Source organism: Brachyhypopomus gauderio, unplaced genomic scaffold (genome assembly GCF_052324685.1).
Source record: "Brachyhypopomus gauderio isolate BG-103 unplaced genomic scaffold, BGAUD_0.2 sc47, whole genome shotgun sequence".
NCBI lineage: Eukaryota > Metazoa > Chordata > Actinopteri > Gymnotiformes > Hypopomidae > Brachyhypopomus > Brachyhypopomus gauderio.
The window spans coordinates 2617666-2642012 of record NW_027506873.1 but is presented as its reverse complement, the minus strand read 5'-3'; the positions used below and the strand labels follow the sequence as shown (position 1 = coordinate 2642012).

Here is a 24347-nt window from a genome sequence, read left to right as displayed (position 1 = left end):
GTATTCACTAATTAGCCTGTAATTGTTAATGCCTATGTCTTAGCATATCATATTGAATATATTCTACATATTTCTGTAAAACACTTGGTAATCTTTGCTTTAAAAACTTTATGCATAAAGCTGATTATTATTAGTAGTATTAGTATTTGTATTAGTATTACATTTAAAAGGCTGGACACTGGACGTTTGAGCATCCGTCCATCTCACAGATAGCCATTATTTTGTAATGGTCACAAGATGGCGATATTTTATAGCGTTCTCCAACAAAGCCCTATAAAGAGTCCCGTGCGATTCCTCAACGTGTCGCCATCAAGTTGCCCCCCGACCGGAAACCCCGCTCAATTTCCATTGCAAACTTGGCCCTCCGGCTGCGTTTTTTCCACCAGTGTGCAGTAGAAGTAGAGATTTGGAAGCTTGTTATGGTCGCTTAAGCTTTTCTACATACACAAGTTGTTACAGCCGTATTTCTGCTATTTGCGCCAATATAGACAGGAACAGTACCGTTTACCGTAGTGCAGATGTGTACGGCTTTGCGGGTGAATTTTCTCCGACTTTTCTCGGGACTATTGTAAACATGCAGCCTCCACCGAGGAAGGTAAGCTTCCCGAGTTTTCTTTCACTCGAAAATAATAGTTTACGCTTCTGTATCCTCGAGATTTATTTCATCTTACCGCTTTGAAATTTGGAGGAAAGTTATTTAAAAGTCGGATCGCTTACTCAAACAATGCTGTAGTTCATTGAAAACGGTGGAAGTAAATTTTTGAAAAGCTGCTTGTTGCTTATAACATTTTCAACCTGCATAATTGTCGCGACTGTAGATACAGTTCAATACCATTTGTAGCGGAACAGATAAGTTAAGATAAGTAAGTTGTCGTTAAGATAGGTTAAGATGTATAAGTTGTAAGTATATGTTTCGGCAGGAGGCAGTCCCTTAGTGATACAAAATATCGTGTGTGTGTGTGTATGTATGTATGTACACACGTATGTATGTAGATATATATATATATACGTGTGTGTGTGTGTGCTGTGTATGCCAAATGGTCGATGTATGTATAAATTTGTCTAAAGTAAATTACAGTACAGATCACCTTCCAAGCCTATCCTCTGTTCCTGCATTGGACAAAATTTCTTAAAACTTAAAACATCAGTTCTCCCTACTTATTGGATTATTTACACTGTAGTAACAGAAGTCTGCATGCTGAATTTGCTTCATTAATGATGCAAGGAGGCATTTTAAACGCCTTTTTATTTTACATTGGTATACACACCAGTGCTAGAATTTCCTTGGGAGTGTTCTAATTTATTGTGGCAACTATCCGTTTACAAGCAATTACATTTTACGTAGAACGAACACTCTTGATTATGGGTGACATTTGAAGAAAATTTGAATTGCACAATTAAGTAACTGCCCAACGTGTACTTCAGGTGAAAGTTAGCCAAGAGTTAAAGCATGCGCAGGCAGAGCAGTTGAACAGGCTGCACGTGAAACATCAGATCGACTGTGACCTTCTAGAAGACCTGAGGTAAGACTGCCTTGAGCTCATATCACATATGATGGAAATTGATTGCTCATAGATTTGTGGTCAGACGTAGTATCGACCAGTATAGTCCCACTCATGACAGGCTTGTGAAAATGTGCCTTTTGAACTGCCGTTTGTGTCAAATGTTTTGTCCATAAACAGGTTTACAATAATATTATAAACGATTCATAGTAAATATTTGTAGTCATATTGTAAACATGATGTGTATATTTATTTGCTTCCTTAAGCATCTACAAAGTCTGATTAGTATGAAGTAGCCAGTATATTTAGGTTGTTTTAAATGTACACTTTTTTAGTGTATTAATTTTATTTATAAAATTATTACAAATCTAGACCCTTATAATTACATGTACTGAAATGTGTGGCTACGTTTTTGTTGAATTATTATGGCTGTGAGTAAAGTAATATGTCATTATTCATTTCATGAGAAGTAGCGCAACTGACACAGTCAAACCCAGTCAGTGCTCTGCAGCACACACAAGTTCTACAACACGCTCTTCTGGGAGTACCTTTAAGATGTGTGAGAAACACCTTTAAATTATACATATACACACAGTCACAGATCACATACAATATTGCAAAGCCCTGTGCAGGTGTTTGGTATTTTCATCACACTGACCAGTAAATAAAAAATACACAAGCCGCAGAGGGACATCACGTAATTCTCGTGTCCCTAGCGCTCCACGTGGGTCGGCGCAAAATTATAATGCATTCCAGCCAATTATAGATCTGTGACAAAACATGTTATCAGGGTCTGATCGTGCTTTTAAAACCCTGCTGAAATCAATGATATATGGCCTGTGGTACAGACGGTTAGAAGGTGTGACTGAATCTGGTTCTAATTAAGACCCCTGTATGTGTGTGTGTGTGTGTGTGTGTCTCTCTCTCTCTCACCCACAGGACATACAGTCAGAAGAAAGCAGTACTAGAGAAGGACTATGCCCAGGTATGCCTCAGTCAACAGTGTTTTGCATCTGAGGGACGGTAATATATTCATTTGCATATAATTTGCATATAGGTTTTCTCCCAGACTGTATGTCATCAGATGTTTTCAATCTGCTGATTACACACATTCTGAGCTAGATTAAATGATTCTGTCCATTTACTAGAGCTAATTTGAGATTTTTAATCATGGGAAATCTGTATACTTGGTATGACTATGACTGCCGTTGTTGACCTTTTAGTAAATGTATTCCCCCATTGATGGGTAGCATTGCACTGCATTCTGGGAACCCTGTTTCAAAGATGGCGCAGGTTGATATGGTGCATGCAAGCTTGTATTGTTTGAGAATACCAGAGCTATGTCTGTGTTTCAGTCCCACATCTTTTTATTTTTTTCATCTGTCCAGTTTGTTTCTGCTGGTCTGGCTGCCAGATGTACTCATGACGAATCAACATACTCTTATTTAGAAAAGAAAAGAAAACAATTAAATGTGATGTCAGCCTGTAAAATGGATAGTGTTTGGGTCTGAAGAAACATTCATCAGTCGGTGTTATTTGTGATGTCAAAGGTGAACAGACAAACGACTAATAATCTAAAAAAACTTATTTATGGAATATGGTCAGATATGTAGTGGTGTGGTGCTTTTTTGAGAATATTACTGTATTCTGGTGTTTCTACTCATACAGTCTGTCATGAATAGATGTCAATAATATGATTTGAGTTTTAAGTTGGGTTGTCTTTCCATTCTCCTCCCTCCGTCTGTGGATCCGTCCTGGCTTGTTATCTTTGTGGCATGTGCATCTGGCCTTCTGAGACAGGTTTGTTAGACGTCATTAGACTCATTTGTCTTTTTATGTGGCCCTTATGTGCGTGTGTGCTGTCACACTAATGAACGTTGGTTCAAATAGAGAAAAATGTTCAGTTTTATAACTTGCTTACTAGGGCTGCGAAATATTTGGTCATAAGTCTCATGATATTGGCCTTGTATTGAAACGACAGAAGTATGCCATACTCCCTCTGACAAATTCCCTGTTTTATTGGTGCGTGCCGCGAGCAGTCTCAAACGTCCCATATGAAAGTTTTGAGTCCTGTGTGGTTTTGTTGAGTCACGGCATTCGCACGAACCTCAGAACCAAGACATGTGGTAAAAATACTGCAGACCGGTCTTTACCGCGTCACATCGATGGCGCTTCATTGTGTTTTAATACAATGTGGCGCAATGTAATTGAAAAACAGTGTTTTCTCTGTGTAGCGCAGCCGTAATTCGACCGCTTTTATACTTACAGATAACACAAAAACACTCGGTCACAGGAAGAGCAGGAATCCTGTTGTTTTAGCCTGACGAGAGATGACGGGTCGCCGGTAACAGCCTGTCATCCTGTCTGCATGCTGAACGCGCCTAATGCGGCGGGACTGCAATGACGGACCGAGCGGAGAGAAAGGAAGGAAAAGACGAGCCTGCTTTCAGAACCCTTTATGAAATCTGTTTAACAAAAACACTGCACAACGATGTGACAGTTAAAGTTGTTTCAAACTACATATTTCGACGTATTATTGTTTCGACTTATTTGGGACGTTAGTTTAATATGAATTATGCCAGTTGTATGTATTGCAGGTTGTATATGGTAGTGTTGGCGTTTACAGTGCTGATGTTAAAGCAGAGCGGGCCAGTATCGCGGAGGTGTTGCTTGTGTCCTGTCAGCATTCTGACCAGAGCCAGATGTTCCAGGCGAGGCCTGCAACCGGTTAGATCAATCACGGAAGTCGCAACACATGTAGATCATCTTGGTCAAAATAACGAAGCCTATCTTTTAACCACGTCACATTTCACAGCAACATAGTAGGCTACTGTAGTCTACCATAGTATACTGTCATAGTATAGCGCCACCTCGAGACTGCACAATTGCTCTGTCACTGACTCGCGGACTCATAAATCTGTTGTTTAGCATCACCTACTGCGCCTTTTCATGTTTCACGGATCCGTTTTTTCACGCTTTGAAACAAGCTGACGTGACTAACAGTTTGTCCGTACACGCTTTCTGTTCAAACACGTATAGGATTTTTCGTTTGATGGAGGAGTTGCGTGTTAGGCTGAGTGCCACGTTCGCCGCACACTTTCCGATCACTGAAGGTCTTTGCTATCTATGGTGTGGATTAAAGGCCTAAAAGAAATAACTTGACTTTTTTTGTAAATTGTTCGTTTCTTTTTTGATGTGTAGTATATATTTTTGTATTATTAATTTCTGGCTTATCATCGATTTTCATTCTAATTTGCTTATTACCGACCTGCCAACCCCACCCTCACACATTTTAGGCCTAACCCTAACCCTAAGCAGTGTAAGCACGAATACTGTTTGTGTTGGACTTGCCCAAGTTATTCACCACTACAAAATCCGTGTTATGTTCAGAAAGTTGATCACAAAGGACTGCAGCTTAAGCAAACTATTTCGTTTGCAACGTGTAGGATGTCAGGAAAAAATACAAGGTTCTCTCTCAGGGAAAAAAATGCCTGTAGTAATTTATCTTTTACCAGTTTCACACAGAATCTATTAATGTAATAGATCTAAATCATGTAATGTTTGTGTGGTTATATGTAATGCTTCAGAAGGTAACTTTCCTTGATTTTGGTAGAGGTCTTATTTTCACTTTCAAGAACATTTGACCTGGGAACAGGTCATATCTGAATATTTTATGTGTGTGTATATAAATATCTGTATATCGGTTAATGTAGTATTCATGAATAGTTGCATAAATAATATTATTCTTTTACAGTTTACTTCTAGCCTACATTAAAAACATTCAGCTAATGCCTTTGTTGAAATTCAGGCCACTCATGAAACATGATTATATAGGTTAGCACAGTGTATCCAGGAAACAAGACTAGCAGTCAGTCAGCTAATGTCAGTGAAGGCAATTGTGGTGACTGAAGGGGTGGATTTCAACTTATAACCTACCACAAAGTGTGTGACTGCCAAAAGATCCAGTTTTATAACAGGTGAGGTAGGCTTACGATATTATCACATGTTCACCCACCATTTTCGGTTTCACCTTGAATAACACCTGTCTAGACTGCCCGTAGGTCTACCTCTAGATTGCTTGTAGTCTATCTTTAGGTCTACCTCTACAGTACCTCTGTGTTTGCCTCTAGGTCTGTTTCTGGGTCTATTCTAGACTGCCTGTAAATCTACTTCTAGATTGACTCTAAGTCTGTGTCTAGGTTTGCCTGTAGACTGCTTGTTTTATTAGAAACACCTACCTTGTACCTACACTCCCTGTGCATTGTAACAGGTCTTGCATGTGCATTTTACAGTTACAGTCTATAACACATCTAGTGCCAGTTGGTCAGCCACTCTCTTAAGGTACCCTCCCCATTCACTATTGGTCAACTTCTCATCACAGAACCGCTGCTGATTGGACATTGAGTTGCTGACCACGTGGTAGCAGCGTGCCTGTGGGTGTTGAGCACAAGCACAGCTCTGTTGTTGAGGTTTTTACACACCAGTGCCACTGCTGGTTAACTCTGAGCATATAATTTGTATATTTTACATTTTAATTTACAAGGAGGCCCACTCATTTTTCTGACAAAATTGGAATAAGTGACCTCTCGCTCTCTTTCACACAAACACACACAAGTAGCACTTCCTTTTCTCCCTCAGACCTGACCTTTACACCATGACAGATGCTGAACTATTTTATTGTCTGTGGTTTTCATGGCCTCATTAGACTGTGCTGATAAGACATGGGACACAATTCTGCCATGTGGAGTAATTGCGTATTTGAAAATTTATTCATTAACTAATTCTATGTTACAAAATAGTGCAATCCAGCTGCACAGTGTGCCTAGGCCGTTTTGACCTTGGTATTGGGTGTGCTGAGTAATAAACCTCTTTGTGGATGGAGGGGTGTGCATTTATGATGCGTGGCACGTGTCGCCAACAGGCTTCGCTTTTCCGATTCGATGCCCAGGTGGTTCAGTGAGGCAGCTGGGCACGCACAGCCGTCAGAGGGCCCAGTGTTTCAGCGTGTGGAGGAGGGCTCTCCGGATCCAGCACCTGCACAGAGCCTGGCTGTCCTCAATGGCCAGGGAGGAGAGGGGCCCCTCTCACTCTCATCTCTCTCCTCCTATGAGCTATTGACAAGAGGCAGGCCTAGAGTTGTGTGTGTGTGTGTGTGTGTGTGTGTGTGTGTGTGTGTGTGTGTGTGTGTGTTGGGAGGGGTGCTGGCAGAGGCCCCTGGCTGCCCCCCACAATGCCGGCTTGTGGTCTCAGCTTGGTTCAGAACCTTGTGCCCTTTCAGGGTCTGAAAGTCAATCCTGCTGCTCTGCATCTAGTGGAGGTTTTCTGCAGTGTTGAGAGTGAGGTAGAGACAGTGTGAAGTGAGGTAGAGGCAGCGTGGACAGTGAGGTGAAGAGTGAGGTAGAGGCAGCGTGGACAGTGAGGTGAAGAGTGAGGTAAAGGCAGAGTTGAGAGTGAGGTAGAGGCAGCGTTGGGAGTGAGGTAGAGGCAGCGTTGGGAGTGAGGTAGAGGTAGTGTGTAGAGTGAGGTAGAGGCAGCGTGGAGAGTGAGGTAGAGAGTGAATTGAGGTAGAGGCAGCGTGGACAGTGAGGTAGAGACAGTGAAGTGAGGTAGAGGCAGCGTGGACTGAGGTGAAGAGTGAGGTAGAGGCAGCGTGTAGAGTGAGGTAGAGGCAGCGTGAAGAGTGAGGTAGAGGCAGCGTGAAGAGTGAGGTGGAGGCAGTGTGAAGAGTGTGGCTCGTCTGGTGTGGGAAGGAAGACTGTCACCACCTGCTCCACTGATAGGAGTGTTAATGCAGGGGTGTTAAGTAGGCAGTTATTTTTCCTCCACAGGTGCTATGACAATGTGACATCAGACAACACATTAAAGCCACTGTATGACGGACACTAGGGCTGCACGATTAATCGTATTTTTATCGTTATCGCGATGTGAAGTTTCACGATAAACACATCGAAAGAGCCACGATAACTCCTTGAATAACAGCAAACTCAAATTGCATTATCCTCGTCCAGCAATAGAGGGAGCTATTCGCGCTGCAGACTATGATCACGTGATGTAAGTAGGCAAGAGGCAGAGTGAGGCAGAGTTGCCAGGTTCGCGGTTTTCACACCAAATTGGGCTTGTTTGAAAATCCAGCCGCGGGTAAAAATTCTGGGTCCGCGGGGTGCGGTTTTTTGGGCTACTTTTGAGTTGGGCTACTGCAGAAGTTACAAGTCAACACTAAGAATCGATCGCGATATAATACATAATTTGTCTCCATTTCACACTCGCCTGGTTGGCGAAAATAACGTAATCGCGGTGGCTTCGCCCGTGTGCAATGGCCTCGCGCGCTGTCGATTCACGAGGTCGTGCACCTCTCGAATTTTGTAAGTTCGCGCGCGCCGCGTCTCGGCGCAATGAGAACAGTCATGTTTGCAGGGTTCATACACCTATACAAGGTGGAATTCAAGCACTTGTACGTCACTTTCAAGGTCCATTTCAATAATTCCCAGCACGTTATTGAATTAAATATTTATACATACACTCTAAATGATTCGAAATAATTTGCTTTTTTATCACATTATTTAATGGATATTTATTTTCAAAACGCCCAATCTTAATGTCTTCACGTTCTCTCATGTTTCGTCCTGGAATTACAAGAGGCTCGTATTTGTTAACGTAATACAAGAGAATTGTTCAGTCAGACAGATATTTGTTGTGAAACGAAGTAGTTACAATTTCAAGCCTTTTCAAGTACTTTAGCCTAAATTCCAGCACTTTTCAAACCTGAAACACAAAGCAACATTAAAATTGGTCAGGTAAAAGTTCATTCCCCTGTATTTGAGGGGTGTTTTTTTTATACTACTAGGCCTACATATCGTTTCGGACAACACTGCAAAGAATGTGACACGGCAAGAATAAACGCTTCCGCCGTTCGCGGAGGTTAACGAGGTGTGCGGAGTCGCTCACTCGTGAAAGTATAAACCTAGATTGAATCTATTGTTGAATAAACCTGCAAAATATTTGGAATTATTCTGGATTCATTACACAGTAAAAAACAAAACAAATTAACGTGCTGCTGTTCAGAGAGACACAACATTTCTGTATTTTAATCTTAATTTATCGTGGTTCACATCGATATCGGGATATCCAACAATGTTATCGCACATCGCAATTCTAGTCCATATCGTGCACCCCTAACGGACACTGTAATTGCATGTATCGGAAACAAGGCTGATCATCTTATTTCTCCTTTTTATTATTTTTTCTCTGATTTCTAAGAAAATTCTTTCTAAATTATTTCTAAATACAGTATCACATACACACTTGCGCATTGCCAGGATGGGGTTGTGTTGAGCTATAGAGCCTTCATATATGCACACACTCAGGGTCCTCTGACGTCTGCTCATGCTGCATCCCACAGTTCGCTGACCGCCAAGCATAAATCTTTGACGTTATTGCTCTCACATCACTGGATATTTATTTATTTTTCTTTTCTGCTGTTCGCCCTGCTGGACCACCCCTGCTCCTGCACCAGAACATTACTGTCAGCAGGGGAAGGGGAGGCGGTCGAAAGGACCACAGTTTTTATTTCACATCAAATGAATGTTTTTCGAAACTTTGCATCACTTGACCAAGGTTTAAACCATGACTTCATTCCCTTACACAGGCTCTCCAGAAACTGGCATCTCAATATTTGAAGAGGGAGTGGCCTGGGGTCCAGTCAGAGGAGCAGAAAGAATACAGGTAACGTTGGGCCCAGCAGGCATGTTGGAGGTAGAGAGCGTGCTTCTTACCACCAACACATCATCACTTTTTTGTCTCTTCCTCCCTTTTCACTTCATATCTGTAACACCTGTTACAAAGACTTTTTTGTGTGTGTGTGTGTGTGTGTGTGTGTGTGTGCAGGAACGTTTGCACAGTATGGAGGGCATACCTTGAGGGTGTGGTGAAAGTGACGCAGTCGCGAATCAGTGGCTCGGACAGCTACAGGAGCCAGGTGTCCGAGCCAATCAAAACGTTCCGCATCCATAAAGAACAGCAGCTGAAGAAGGTACGCTCCCCAGTTACCCAGGTGACGTTGCCCATCACCAGTGCCTTTCAGGAAAATAACGTTCACGGGGTCGTAAAAGATGTTTGAAACATTCCATGTTTCCTGCTCTGTTTCCTTTTAATCTTCCTCTGCGTCCCTAATGATGCTCCTGTCCCTCTGTTAGTGTATTGAACAGCTCGCTCGGATCCAGGCTGAACTGCAGGACACGGTCAAAGACCTGACCAAGTCCAGGAAACAGTACCAGGACGCTGAGCAGATGGCCCAGGCCGTGAGGGAGAAGGCCGACATGGAGGCCAAGTAAGCCCTGCCCCATTGATACTACCCCTGACACGAGCTCTGCCCCGCTGATACTACCCCTGACACGAGTTCTGCCCCACCGATACTACCCCTGACACGAGCCCTGTCCCACTGATACTACCCCTGACACGAGCTCTGCCCCGCTGATACTACCCCTGACACGAGCTCTGCCCCGCTGATACTACCCCTGACACGAGCTCTGCCCCGCTGATACTACCCCTGACACGAGCCCTGCCCCACTGATACTACCCCTGAAACGAGCCCTGCCCCACTGATACTACCCCTGACACGAGCTCTGTCCCGCTGATACTACCCCTGACACGAGCTCTGTCCCGCTGATACTACCCCTGACACGAGCTCTGTCCCGCTGATACTACCCCTGACACGAGCTCTGTCCCGCTGATACTACCCCTGACACGAGCTCTGCCCCGCTGATACTACCCCTGACACGAGCCCTGCCCCACTGATACTACCCCTGACACGAGCCCTGCCCCGCTGATACTACCCCTGACACGAGCCCTGCCCCGCTGATACTACCCCTGACACGAGCTCTGTCCCGCTGATACTACCCCTGACACGAGTTCTGCCCCGCTGATACTACCCCTGACACGAGCCCTGTCCCGCTGATACTACCCCTGACACGAGTTCTGCCCCGCTGATACTACCCCTGACACGAGTTCTGCCCCGCTGATACTACCCCTGACACGAGCCCTGCCCCGCTGATACTACCCCTGACACGAGCCCTGTCCCGCTGATACTACCCCTGACACGAGTTCTGCCCCGCTGATACTACCCCTGACACGAGTTCTGTCCCGCTGATACTACCCCTGACACGAGCCCTGCCCCGCTGATACTACCCCCGACACGAGCCCTGCCCCGCTGATACTACCCCTGACACGAGTTCTGCCCCGCTGATACTACCCCTGACACGAGCCCTGCCCCACTGATACTACCCCTGACACGAGCCCTGCCCCACTGATACTACCCCTGACACGAGCCCTGCCCCGCTGATACTACCCCTGACACGAGCCCTGCCCGCTGATACTACCCCTGACACGAGCCCTGCCCCGCTGATACTACCCCTGACACGAGCCCTGCCCCGCTGATACTACCCCTGACACGAGCCCTGCCCCGCTGATACTACCCCGACACGAGCCCTGCCCCGCTGATACTACCCCTGACATGAGCCCTGCCCCGCTGATACTACCCCTGACACGAGCCCTGCCCCGCTGATACTACCCCTGACACGAGTTCTGCCCCGCTGATACTACCCCTGACACGAGCCCTGCCCCGCTGATACTACCCCTGACACGAGCTCTGCCCCGCTGATACTACCCCTGACACGAGCTCTGCCCCGCTGATACTACCCCTGACACGAGTTCTGCCCCGCTGATACTACCCCTGACACGAGTTCTGCCCCACTGATACTACCCCCGACACGAGCCCTGCCCCACTGATACTACCCCCGACACGAGCCCTGCCCCACTGATACTACCCCCGACACGAGCCCTGCCCCGCTGATACTACCCCTGACACGAGCTCTGCCCCGCTGATACTACCCCTGACACGAGCCCTGCCCCGCTGATACTACCCCTGACACGAGCCCTGCCCCGCTGATACTACCCCTGACACGAGCCCTGCCCCGCTGATACTACCCCTGACACGAGCTTTGCCCCGCTGATACTACCCCTGACACGAGTTCTGCCCCGCTGATACTACCCCTGACACGAGCCCTGCCCCGCTGATACTACCCCTGACACGAGCCCTGCCCCGCTGATACTACCCCTGACACGAGCCCTGCCCCGCTGATACTACCCCTGACACGAGCCCTGCCCCGCTGATACTACCCCTGACACGAGCCCTGCCCCGCTGATACTACCCCTGACACGAGTTCTGCCCCGCTGATACTACCCCTGACACGAGCCCTGCCCCGCTGATACTACCCCTGACACGAGTTCTGCCCCACTGATACTACCCCTGACACGAGCCCTGCCCCGCTGATACTACCCCTGACACGAGCCCTGCCCCGCTGATACTACCCCTGACACGAGCCCTGCCCCGCTGATACTACCCCTGACACGAGCCCTGCCCCGCTGATACTACCCCTGACACGAGCCCTGCCCCGCTGATACTACCCCTGACACGAGCCCTGCCCCGCTGATACTACCCCTGACACGAGCCCTGCCCCGCTGATACTACCCCTGACACGAGCCCTGCCCCGCTGATACTACCCCTGACACGAGCCCTGCCCCGCTGATACTACCCCTGACACGAGCCCTGCCCCGCTGATACTACCCCGACACGAGCCCTGCCCCGCTGATACTACCCCGACACGAGCCCTGCCCCGCTGATACTACCCCTGACACGAGCCCTGCCCCGCTGATACTACCCCTGACATGAGCCCTGCCCCGCTGATACTACCCCTGACATGAGCCCTGCCCCGCTGATACTACCCCTGACACGAGCCCTGCCCCGCTGATACTACCCCTGACACGAGCCCTGCCCCATTTATACTGCCTCTGACACAAGCTCAGTTCCGCTGCCTTCCAAGGGCTGGTGAATGACCTCTGACCTCAGCCTACCATCTTGCTTCTAAGAAGTTAGTGGAAACTGCCAATAATGACAGGACAAATTATTTTTCCAGAAGTTCCCTGTGCAGAAAAACCCCCACAAAAATGAAGGAAAACATAAATGTTGAGAATGTGTGAATGCCTGAACTATGACACCTCTGTAATTTCAGCCATGGGTCTTTGTTGTCATCTATTCTGGGAAAGTTAATACAAAACAATCTGTCTTGAATGCCTAAATACAGCCTAAATATTTTACAGCACACCAAACAAGAAATGAGAAATACCTACTGCTGTTAACTGTGTCATTCTGCCATTTTAGAACTATGGAGGTCACGTGACAACCATACAATCTTCTCCTTAGCCACACTACAACACCAAAGCTGAGATTTCAGAAATAACCTCTTTGGAGAGCAGATTTGAAAAGATGCATTTCAATTTGCAAAACGTTGTTTTGGCCTGGATAAATATGCAGAGCATGGACACAGATGTGTTTTCCAGTTCACTCATGTTAGACTCAAGAAAATAGGACATTGCCTGATAGCCAATAAATTCTCTTAGCTGAGATTTGCATCAACACGTTTTATAATTCACAGGACAAATCTACTAGGATTTTCTTGTGTGGTCCGAGTCAGTATTGTATATTGCCCCTTCGTTGGAGACATTAAAAAGGCATCTTGGGAACACAAGCACAATTTAGCTTATTCTGATTGGTGACTTTGTCCACCCAGTTGCACCACAAATGGGATTTCTCTGCAGATCGATACTCGATCAACGTTCTGAAGCAGGTGTGATCTCAGTCTCTGATCGACAGGATCTTACAGATCTTCAGAAACGTTTGCTTCAGTCTCTCATGTTCTCTTCTTTTGAATTACAGGTTGAGCCTGGGGAAACCTCTGGTAGGCCTTAGGCATGAATCCAGTCTGCAGATAGACAACTTTAAAACCAGAGTGCAGAATTTGTTAAACAAGCGATGCTCTTCCCAACACAAACTCACTCACTCACTCACTCACTCTCTCTCTCTCTCTCTCTCTCTCTCTCTCAAACACGCACACACCTTCACACAGGCGTAATGCGTGTCATTGTGAAGAAGGCTCTGAGAGAGGATGATGGGGCCTTATTTTTGTTCTGTCCATTGTTTGCTCATGCATTCTGTGTCTTCAAATGAACGCTTTATATATCACCCCTAACCCCCCGCCCCCCATGCTTGTCCCAAGGTCAAAACTCAGTCTGTTTCAGTCCAGATCCAGCTTGAAAAGAGCAAGTGTAAAGGTGAGTGGAGGAGGAACAATGATAAAAACCACATACGCGTTGACATTGTTTTAGTTTGATGGTCCGCTCGAGCACAGCTGTGCCCTCTTTTTCAGTTGAAAGCCAAGCGGAACGAATGCAACTCCAAAGCCACTCACGCCAGGAACGAGTATCTGCTCTCCCTGGCGGCCGCCAACGCCCACCAGGGGCGCTACTACCACGCCGACCTGCTCTGCTGCATTAAGGTGAAAGATTTAGCTGCGGTTCGAGGGGTGTCCCAGTTCTCATTGGCCCTCCTCACCCCGGCCGACCTCCCTGACCCCCTTACCCCCCGAAACCCCGCCCCCTTCCCTGCCCCCACTGCTGACTCTGTTGTTGTGGCCTCCGTCCCAGCTCCTTGATGGCAGCGTGTATGATCACATGAAGGGCTATCTGGTGTCACTGTGTCAGGCCGAGCTGGAGACAGCACATACCGTACAAGATACGTTCAACTTCTTACTGGAGAAGTCCACTGGAGTGAGTGGAAGACACACACACTCACACACACACACACACACACACACACAAGCCTTGTAAAATCATACGGGTGGCACAGTGGCCTCGTGAACGTTGCGGGGAATTTGATCTGGAAATAAAAAGCAGTTGGATCAAGTCCCCGTGAGCACACGTGGGCCAACGGAGGGTCACGTTATCTTATACAGAAACTAACGTGAGGCGGAGGAGTCCTGGCTTTGGAGATGACTCTTTAAAGTCGTAGAGGCGGGATCTGAAGCTAAGCTGTGTGTCTACAGCTACTCCTCATTCTAAATCACCTTTAATCATTTAGACAATTGTAAGGTCTCACTAAATCTCCATACCCATGTCTTTTCAAACTCCCTAACTGGTACATGAGAAGACACATCGTGCCAGCTGAGATATAGTGATACTGTAAATATGAATTCATGTAAGTGCCAGGTGTAAAACGTGATGTCACGAAGATGAGCTGTTATTCTGCTGTTTGTCGTGATGAGGGATGCTTAGCCTAATCGTGGCTAATCCCACTTGCAGTCTTGTGTCTTTGTAACATGACGACTGGTTCAGGTTGTTTCCATTTGCCACAGTGTGACTGTGTCCTAGTCTAGTGTGTCTAGTGTTCACACAGGGTCAGATTTCAAAACACACACGCACACATTTACACACTATGGCCCGGTGGGCCTCATCAGAGGCGATCCACGCAACACTGGTTTCATGGGATTTTGAGTCAGACCCCAATGACAAATATTCCAAAAACATTCAAAAGACAGCGTTGGGTTGTCTCATGTCCTTTTATGAATTTATGTGTGTTTGACTTCTAGGTGATCCAGGACTTTCACCAGGAACTTTTTATCCAGGAGAACCCCGTGTTTCAGAAGGCCCCACCTTTCCAGTTCCAGCCCTGTGATAATGACACGGTGAGTTCCCCTTTAGGGGCCTATTAAAGATGCCTCACGCCTCACTGAGGGTCACAACAAACACGCTCCCCTGTCCTCAGTGCTGATGCTGTGAATAGAGTGCACTCTCCGCTCATATCCCTCTGAGAGCGAGTCTCCGCTGACTGTGTATCTATGGAAACGAGGTGAGCTTGAAACAAGAGATGGTCCTCAGTCTCCAAAAGAAATGTTGAGGGGGGGCAGGGTTAGCAGTATGACCAGTGCTATTTTGATTCGCAAGTCCAGCTGATTATACATCGATGGTGAACGTTTAACCTCTGTATTCTCACGGTAGTCTCAAGGTAGTCTCACGGTAGTCTCACGGTAGTCTCACGGTAGTCAGCCACGCCGACTTGACCCACCTCCGAGCCTGGCGCGGTCCTCCATGCGGCCCACGGGACACACGCACACTGGATGACTTGTTCCAGCTGTCAAGCCACTTTTTGTTTTTGTTGAGCTTCTTTCCCTCTTGAAATCGAACAAACGGCGGCCTGTTCCCAAACAAAACACGCACCCATGCGACGCCGAGACGGAAGAGTCCGGAAAAGCGTGGCCGGGAGCGCAGAGCTGGAGAGGGGTGCGGCAGCAGGGCGGGAACGGTGGAGGCCGCTGAAAAGGCGGCTTTGTGAGGGGCTGCTCGCCGCCTCTCTCCACCCACTCCACACCCCACCCCTTCATCTCCTCCACCCCACTTCACTCTCCTCCACCCTACTCCCGCCACACCTCCACCCACACCACCTCCCCTTTCACATTATGTAAAACAGCCACACCTTAGCCAGAGTAAAACCTGCCACCTCTAAACATCATAGATTCCAACAGTGAAGCAGTAAATGTCAGAAAGACTGGGATTTGTTTAAAAAAATATTGTTATTTATGAGAATATTAGTGCTGTTTAGTATTTTAAATATTATAAAAATATAAAAATAGCAATATTTAATATTTTAACAGAATTTTTTTTTTACTGTTCTAGAGTAATATATTTATTAGAAATATTTTGTAGTATAGTAATATATTTTGAGATATTTAATAAATAATAAAAAGTCAAAAAAAATACTTTAAGAAAGATTTTAAAAGGCCCCCTTTTTGTCTTAAAAATCACTTCCTTGAACGTATTTTGCTTTCTGTGCATGGACTGTGGCTTATGTCGACTGCAAGACATTTCCTGAAAGAAAAAAAAACAAGAAACAGCTGGTACATTGAGTTTCTGGTCAACAGGGGCGCGTCTGTTCTGGGCCACACGCCCCCCAAAATAAACCCACGCATGTCAAGGGTCCCATTCTCCGTCACACTGCTTCACTGAAGTCCATCCGGCCAGTCAATATTTAGACGTTTGTCCGCAAGGACGCGCGATACGGAGCCACTCCGCCTCGTCTGTCTGCTGCGGCCGTCTCACTATCATCTTTGATTTGGTCACAGGCTTTGACCTGTTACGGTTAGCACACACACATACTGTGTGATCTGTGAAGACCATTTTACTTTTACTTTTACACAGAAACTACACAACCCACAGAAATGGTCAGCCCATTATCACACCTGATGTGTAGGTTTCTCTCAGTCACACCTTCCTAGCACAACAGGAGAGTGTTTTATTGATGTGATTTAAAGGGACATTGTAGCCAGACCTGCTAATTTGGCTAAGATGGAATGGAAACTATCATGATCTTATTACACTCATCTGACTGTAACTGGACAACTGGACACTACCTAAGCAATGACATTATTTTAATGACTTGTGAAACAAATGGGGAAATAAAACTTACATTTACATTACATTTATGGCATTTGGCAGACGCCCTTATCCAGAGCGACTTCCATTTTAATCTCATTTTTATACAAGTGAGCAATTGAGGGTTAAGGGCCTTGCTCAGGGGCACCTCAGTCATGGCCTCAGGTCTGGGAATCGAACCCACGACCCTCCGGTCACAAGACCAGTTCCCTAACCACCAGGCCATGACTGCCCATGAGTTAAAATTATTACGCTGTGGTGGAAAGGTTTTTCATCCTCAGTATATCTTCAATTGCAAGCCGTTTTGATTTAATATTTTGTTTTATCAGTCTAAATGTATTTTGAAATATTTTAAGCCATATTTAAAATATATGAAAGCATCTGTCTGTCCAGGTTTAAAACGCCCTTTAGCTAAACGCTAAGTATGAATTGTGCCGGGTAAACCTGGGCTGAAATGTTGCTGGGGTGATGGTGCGTGAGCTCCGCCTCCTTCATCTCCTGTGGTAGGTGTCCCAGCTACAGAAGGAGAACGGGACGGCAGAGGAGCACAGTCTGAACAAGGAGGCGCGGAAGTGGGCCACGCGGGTGGCCAGGGAACACAAGAACATCATACATCACCAGCGGGTAAGGGACGGCCCGAGGAGGTTTGGGAAATCGGTGCGGGGCCTGATGGGGAGGGGCGGGGCCAGACTGTGCTGAGCATGTGGTGTGTCCGTGTGTTCGTAGACCCTGTCGGAGTGTGAGGGGTTGCCGCAGCAGGACCAGAACTCCAGTGAGGTGGAGCTGAAGGTGGAGGAGGCCAGAGAGAGCATTCGGAAAGCTGAGGTGTGGATTTGAGTGGGTGCGGGACTGCGTGCATTTGTGTTCAGTTTGCGTGCCGAGAATGAATCACCCATCACCACTTGGTGGTGCTCTCACATCAAAACCTGCAGCTTTAGACCTCAGGCGCCCCCTCCTGGCCACTGATCCCGATTTCCAGATTTCCATGTTTAGATTCTAAGAAAAGCCTTAAACTCTGCACAGACTCCCCAGCATTCACGCATGCTGATCATAACTCACAGCAGTGTGATGTGAAGATTAGCAAAAAGCAGGAGCTCTTCACACACACACATCGTTCTTGTGAGGCAGCACCACCCTGAATGGATCAGGACCTTGGACAGTGTTGTAGCGGTGCTGTGCGAATGAGCTACGTCACCTGTTGTGGAGGTACTGAGTGGAGATTCTGCCGCCCCCTGTATGCAACTCTCATCGCAGACGGTGAAGCTGAAGGCGGAGGCTCGTCTGAACCTGCTCCGGGATTTGGGCGTCGCCGTGGACACCTGGCTGAAGAGCTCCATGAACCAGGTGATGGAGGAGCTGGAGAACGAGCGATGGGCCACGCTGACCCCGCACGACGCCTCACTCTGTGTATGTTACACACACACACACACACACAATGACTTTTTCAGATTCCCATGCCCAGGATACGGCCGCTGAGACCGTTTCTTGCTTTCATTTCCAGAGCACCGTGGACTTGGACAGGGAGGACGAGGAGGAGATGGAGGACGCGGAGACGCGGGACGACAGCAGCTCCAGCCCGTCCAGCACTCTGAGGAACTATCCCCTCACCTGCAAAGTGCTCTACTCCTACCAGGTCCTTAATGCCCATACAGGCAGGAATCCATCACGCACACATAAACCTAAAGAGGAAGTTCTCGAGTCCTTTCCCAAACATCTGCCTCTCCCTCCGTCTCTGTGATGCTAAAACATTTGCGTTGGCGTTTAATAGGCGTCGCAGCCAGATGAGCTGACCATTGCGGAACAGGAAGTGCTGGAGGTGATAGACGACGGCGACATGGAGGACTGGGTTAAGGTACAGTGAGTCTCCATGTGCCGCACTGCCATCGGACCCTCAGCAGCCAGTGCTCCCATCTTCTTGTTCCTCCCCAGGCCAAGAACAGAGCAGGGCAGGTGGGCTACGTTCCAGAGAAGTACCTGCAGCTGCCCTCCTCCAACAGCCTGCTGAGCATGCTCCAGACGCTGGCCGCCCTGGACACCCGCTCGCACTCCTCTAGTAACTCCGCGGAGCAGGAGCCCGATCCGGCCCCCGAGAACGCCCGGATGTGCCCCGGCGGAGACGACAGCGGTGAGCGAGCTGTCCACACATCGCGGCCACGCTACCTGCGAGAATATCTGAGAAGTTTAAGCGTGCGGAGTCTCACCCTCTATGCGCCCACTCTGTGGTCTCGTATCACTGGTTTTAAAGGAATGGGGCAGATTTAGCTTGTCATATCTGGTCCCCATCAGCTCATATATTGGAGATAGTACAGCGAAATCACAATGAAGGACACTGCAAGACATTCCGCACATGACATCCCGCACCTTGCTGAATACGATAAAGATTAAAACAGGGGTGCCCATTACGACGATCGTGATCGGCCGGTCGATCGCGAAGGAAGTGTCGGTCAATCGCGAAGGAATGTGGGTAGATCGCATGACATTAAAAAGTAGTGGATGAATGACAGGCTATCGTCCATCTGCACTGACGGTTGTATATATACACCGCCCCGGTAACAACTTACGGCTCGCCACAAGCTGAAAACTTGTGGGCACCCCTGGATTAAAAGATACCAAATTGAGTATACGAAGAAGTATTCCTTTTGTAATACCACTTGTATTCCCTGCTGGTTACAAGTGGTATTGCATGATCTTGATGCATTTTCTCTCATTTAATGTAATTAGTTGTCTTCCTTAATCGTCTTCACCATGGTTGGACTGGACTTGACACTAAGTGTCCACTCCTCTCCTTTCTGACCCCTGTTCAGTGAACTTTGCGAAAGCGCTGTACGATTATGAAGCCCAGACAGAGGACGAGCTCTCCTTCCCTGAGGGAGCCATCATCCGCATCCTGAACAAAGACAACCAGGAGGACGACGGCTTCTGGGAGGGCGAGTTCAACGGCAGCGTGGGTGTCTTCCCTGCCGTATTGGTGGAAGACCTGTCGGCCCCAAATGGCGAGGAGACTCCCCCTCACAGAGGCACGGAGCCCCAGGTGCGTCCAGAGGCCTCCTATAAACGCTATAAAAGACCCACTGATGGACTGTAGACCTTGTCTTGCTGACTTGGGTTACATTGTTAGCATTAAGCATATTTGCGGTGCATAACACGACACCTTCATTCCATTTCAAGAGTCGCAGGTTGTGCAGGTTCACAGCTGGTGCTTACGTGATGCAGGTGTCCTCAGCAGGTCACTTTGCTGCAAGCACGTTGTGATTTTTTTATTTATTTTTTGGGATTCTTGTGTCGCCAGCACTAATGTTGGTAATAGTGACCGAGATGTCAAAACAAACTCCTCAGTGAAAATAGGTGAAGAAGTAAGAATTCATCAGTTAGATTAGCAAGACTATCAAGACTATCCAAGTCCAAACCTATATTTAAGACCACCTTAAAAAGACACAGACGCTTTTAAGACCACCTTAAAGACGACCAGCATGACATCAGTGCTCTTACCTCAAGATGCAGCTCAACATGCATGCGGTTATGACAGAGAGCATTTAGAGGGAAGCTAAATGTGCAGCTGTCTATAGATTACAGATTCCACACAAACCCTGGCATTGGCAATTGCTAAGGCTTTGCAGGCAAATTCTAAATATGACCATTTAATTTCATGTGTAAGGGAAGTAAATGGAAGTAAAATAATGACTTCATGGGGTTAACTTAGTTTACATCCAGTGGGCTGACGTATAGAGCCAAGGTAACACACGGTTTGTCACTGACAGATAGTCAGACAGACTGCTCTTTTGTTGTCGGAGTAACAGCCAGACTAACTGCACATGTCCTGTGCTCTCAGGATCGATCTCCCCGCCCTCTGTCTATGACCCAGTTCCAGGCGTCGGCATGCAACAGCCCCGCCTCCAGCACAGTGCCGACACCCACGTTGACATCGGCGCTCTCCAGCCCGGCCAGCGCCTCTGCCTCCCCTCTCCCAAGCCCGCGCTCTCTCAACGGCTACCACAGGCCGGCTCCGAGCCCGCCGAAGACTGGCCATGGTAAGACCCTGCTTTGATACGTCGAACTCTTCGAGCTGTGTTTGAGCGACAAGTTTTCGAGTTGTGCTTAAACGATACCGTTCACAGTGATGACACGTCCACTCTTTTAGTGTTGTGATCGTTTTCTCTGGCTTAGGCCACTCCCACAACTCCACCCCCCCACCAAGGTACCCTGCAGATGGAGGACCAGGAACACTTAGGCCCGTAAGAACCTCATGACTGTGTTGTGCCCTTAAAACTGCATTAAAAGCTCTGAACCTGTTTTTGTACCCTTGCTGGTCTCATGATTGTGGTTTTTTGTTTTGCATCCACAGGTACGTGCTGCACCGCCCCCACCCCCACCCAAACAGCAGGCTCAGGGGCAAGTGCAAAAGAGGGAGGAGGTGGAGATCACACTGGTGTGAGGGGCGCCGCCCTGGTGGTGGTAGCCGCCCTGGTGGTCAATTCGACTGAAGTGCCCCTGCAGGGCAGTTCCTGGACCCACTTTGCAGGGAGGGAAAGTTTGGATCACTTCGAAATCCAAATTGTGCCAACAGAAGGAGATGTCAGATGCATCTGGAATGCATTTTGGAGAGAGCAGAGCTTAACCAATCTCAATGTCTATAGACACTGCCTTCCACAACATCTGACATATTCTACGCTTCTTTTTTTTAAAAAAATCATCTTTCCCTCTCTCAGAGCTCTACAAAAACATGGTGTATATTTTGCCTTCAGCACTGAAGTCATCAGTAAGTACTTAAGCCAGTGAATCTAAGAAACTGAGACGCTGTGGAGTCAACAAACCCCATCAGATCAGCAGTCAGTAGAAAAAAACATTCATTCATTTAAACAGACGTGAATGGAATCAAACAGCAGTGGTTGAGCTGGTGATCAACGTTGTCGTTTACTTCCTGTGGAACGTGGACTCATAGTGTGAAGTGCCCTGCTTTTCACAGCCAAGAACACCACTGGGAGAAAACAGACACTTCTTAAAGGAGAAACAGACTTCTTAAGGGGAAAGTGGCAATTTAAATTTAGTCCATTTTAGATTATGAACTTGTAGTGTTTAAGTTGAATATATCTTTGTAAAAAATGCAAACCTTCTGAACACTGATTAGTATTATGTTTGTTTCATAACTAATACAAGGTGAAAATCTTAAACCTAATATTACATCTGTGGTCAGTCAGTATTTTAGTGTCATTGTAGAGTCATTTTACAACTGTCTCGGGACTGGGATGACTAAGGGAATCGTTTGACATTTCGTGAAAGACCTAGCGATGTGAATTCATCCAGGTCTGGAGCTTTCAAAAAAGAGGCTCACGAGACAGGTTAAAGAAGCACTTTAGCGTTAATAGTTCCAAGGCATCTCAGTGTTATTGCTCATGGGAGTCTCACTGGAGTCTCATTGGAGTCTCACTGCTTCTGATCAGTCATTCAGTTCGTGCTGCTTGTCCATGTCCGTGGTCCTAGCAGGCATGGCTTTGGTTTAATGTAATTTATTTACACAGTTTTAGTTGTTGTGTCAGCTGACTTGTCTGTCATTTCACTTGTTTTTATATGTAATTGTTGCTTATTTCCTCTTTGACTTTGTTCTAAATAGTTTACAGACGTTCATAGGCATAGATAATACTATGGAACATATAGTATTATCTTTCAATGTTTGCTTTTTCCATTGATTGCATTTTTAGAAAGATTATAATTGTGCTGACAACATACATAGATGAACATTAAATCTTACTGTTGATACCTTTGCAATGTGTTGATTGGTATCAAAGTGCATTTAGGAGTTTACATCATACTTAACTCACAGTCCTGTGACACCTTTTCTATAAGATGACTCGTTCTTCCTGATATAATATTAAATATCTTGTATTTGAGTGGACTTTTAGTTCAAAGCAAACCAATTTTGTATTTATCATATGAAAATGATAAATAATAAACATTTTTAAATGCTTTCTGAATTATTCCTGTCTCACTCACCATACATACAAGCATGCAATGTGTGTGTGGACCTGTAGGAATCATTTGCAAATTTTTCCAGTGCAAAATTTTCTGCTATCGGAAACTCAACATTAGTGAAAGTGGTAGAGGGTGGCTGATGAATTGCACATGGCTATAGTTTGGTTATAGAACGTTGTGTACATACAATGTGTCAGAAGTGTATGTCCGCAATGGCTGTGTCTCACAAAATGGCTGTTGAGCGTATACCAGTGCACACGTTATCATTAGCATTATCAATACATGCTTAAGTGACAACAGGAATTGACAGGGTCATCTGTGCATTCACTGACATGACATGGTGACGTGCGGTTTGGTGTTTTTCCTCCAGCTGTACCTGCAAGAACACACGTATGAGAATGAGGACATATGGCTCTGAGCTAATGGTCTCCCACAGCACGCACCTGTGGTGGTACAATACCAGTTTTTCTGCTACCACTCCAATAACAGCATTTGAATGGCCGATTGTTTTGTGAGACGTGTCATATATGCTATTTTACAGATGTCAGACATTGATATGACAGATAAACATAAATACAGTTATTTGAATAACCAACATTTTACAATACTAAAGCAAGTTTTTCTTCAGTTGCCTCATTGTCAGTATCTCTTAGAAAGATGATTTTTACTGCCTTGCTACGCTTTATTGTCACTCTCAATCACACACACACTCACCATGGCTGTCCAGCTCACACCTGTACACTATAGTCTCCATTTCCATCATTAATGAATGCAACTGTAGTCCACATCAACCTTACAAGTATCCTTGTGAATTTCAATGGTAAATCACTGTTCTAGTCACTGCACACCAGGTACTAAGTGAGCTGACAGACAGAGTGGACCAGTATCATGAGTCTCTCCAGCTCTGCTTAAACCAATAGAAATTTAATCTGACCAAGTTTGCAAGATTCTTATTCTTTCTAGACTAAATAAAAATCTAATAGAAGATATTTTATTAAAATATTAAGTCTACTTTAAATCTGTGCAGGTTAAGGGAAAACATCAGGTTTTCCCATTTTTCATGTGGTTTGAATATAGCGTAATTAGCTTCATGTGTTTCTGTTAGGTGTTTGCTGCTCTTTCTCCTGTCCTGCTGTGTTTCTGTCAGGTGTTTGCTGTTCTTTCTCATTTACTTTACCTTGCAGCCAAACTGGATGTCATTGGTTGTTTTTAAAGAATGGATTAATAAACAAATCACTGGGCTTTGGCAGTGACGATGCCAAACCAATGAGTAGTGCCTTTCCTCAGTCTTGCAAACACATGACCCCACTAACAGAACCACTGGACCCAGCCTGTCCAGCTGATATTGGGCCGATTCCGATGGGAAATCAAGTCTGTGCCGTCTCCATTTGGAAGTCAAGGTTGTCAGGTGTCTGAAAGAATTCCAGCTATTTCTAAACTTCTAAACTTGATATCTGATTTCTCATAGTGATGTAGCTGACCAAATCTTCCACTTAATCTAATGAAAGATTAATCTAATTCTGTTCATAAAATGATTTCATGAATAAGCAAACCTGCTCT

The 24347-nt window shown here is 46.3% G+C and overlaps 1 protein-coding gene across 1 annotated transcript; it reads left to right on the top strand.

The window, feature by feature from the left end:
* Positions 1–319: 319 nt before the first annotated feature.
* On the top strand, positions 320–22782 carry LOC143487552 (F-BAR and double SH3 domains protein 2). Its single transcript, XM_076986553.1, has 20 exons — positions 320–595; positions 1426–1523; positions 2442–2487; positions 9148–9224; positions 9387–9531; positions 9695–9828; positions 13613–13667; positions 13763–13891; positions 14040–14162; positions 14981–15076; positions 17328–17444; positions 17547–17645; positions 18075–18227; positions 18322–18453; positions 18589–18672; positions 18750–18945; positions 19625–19851; positions 20650–20848; positions 20985–21052; positions 21163–22782. Exons 1-20 carry the CDS (start codon positions 575–577, stop codon positions 21250–21252), a joined length of 2289 nt encoding a protein of 762 aa, XP_076842668.1. The 5' UTR covers positions 320–574; the 3' UTR covers positions 21253–22782.
* The last annotated feature ends 1565 nt before the right edge of the window (positions 22783–24347 follow it).

Coding starts and splice junctions, on each gene's coding strand:
- LOC143487552 (XM_076986553.1), top strand. CDS start 575: ATGCAGCCTCCACCGAGGAAG. Junction 14,163..14,980: donor TACTGGAGAAGTCCACTGGA/GTGAGTGGAAGA, acceptor TTTGACTTCTAG/GTGATCCAGGACTTTCACCA. Junction 17,646..18,074: donor AGAGCATTCGGAAAGCTGAG/GTGTGGATTTGA, acceptor CTCTCATCGCAG/ACGGTGAAGCTGAAGGCGGA.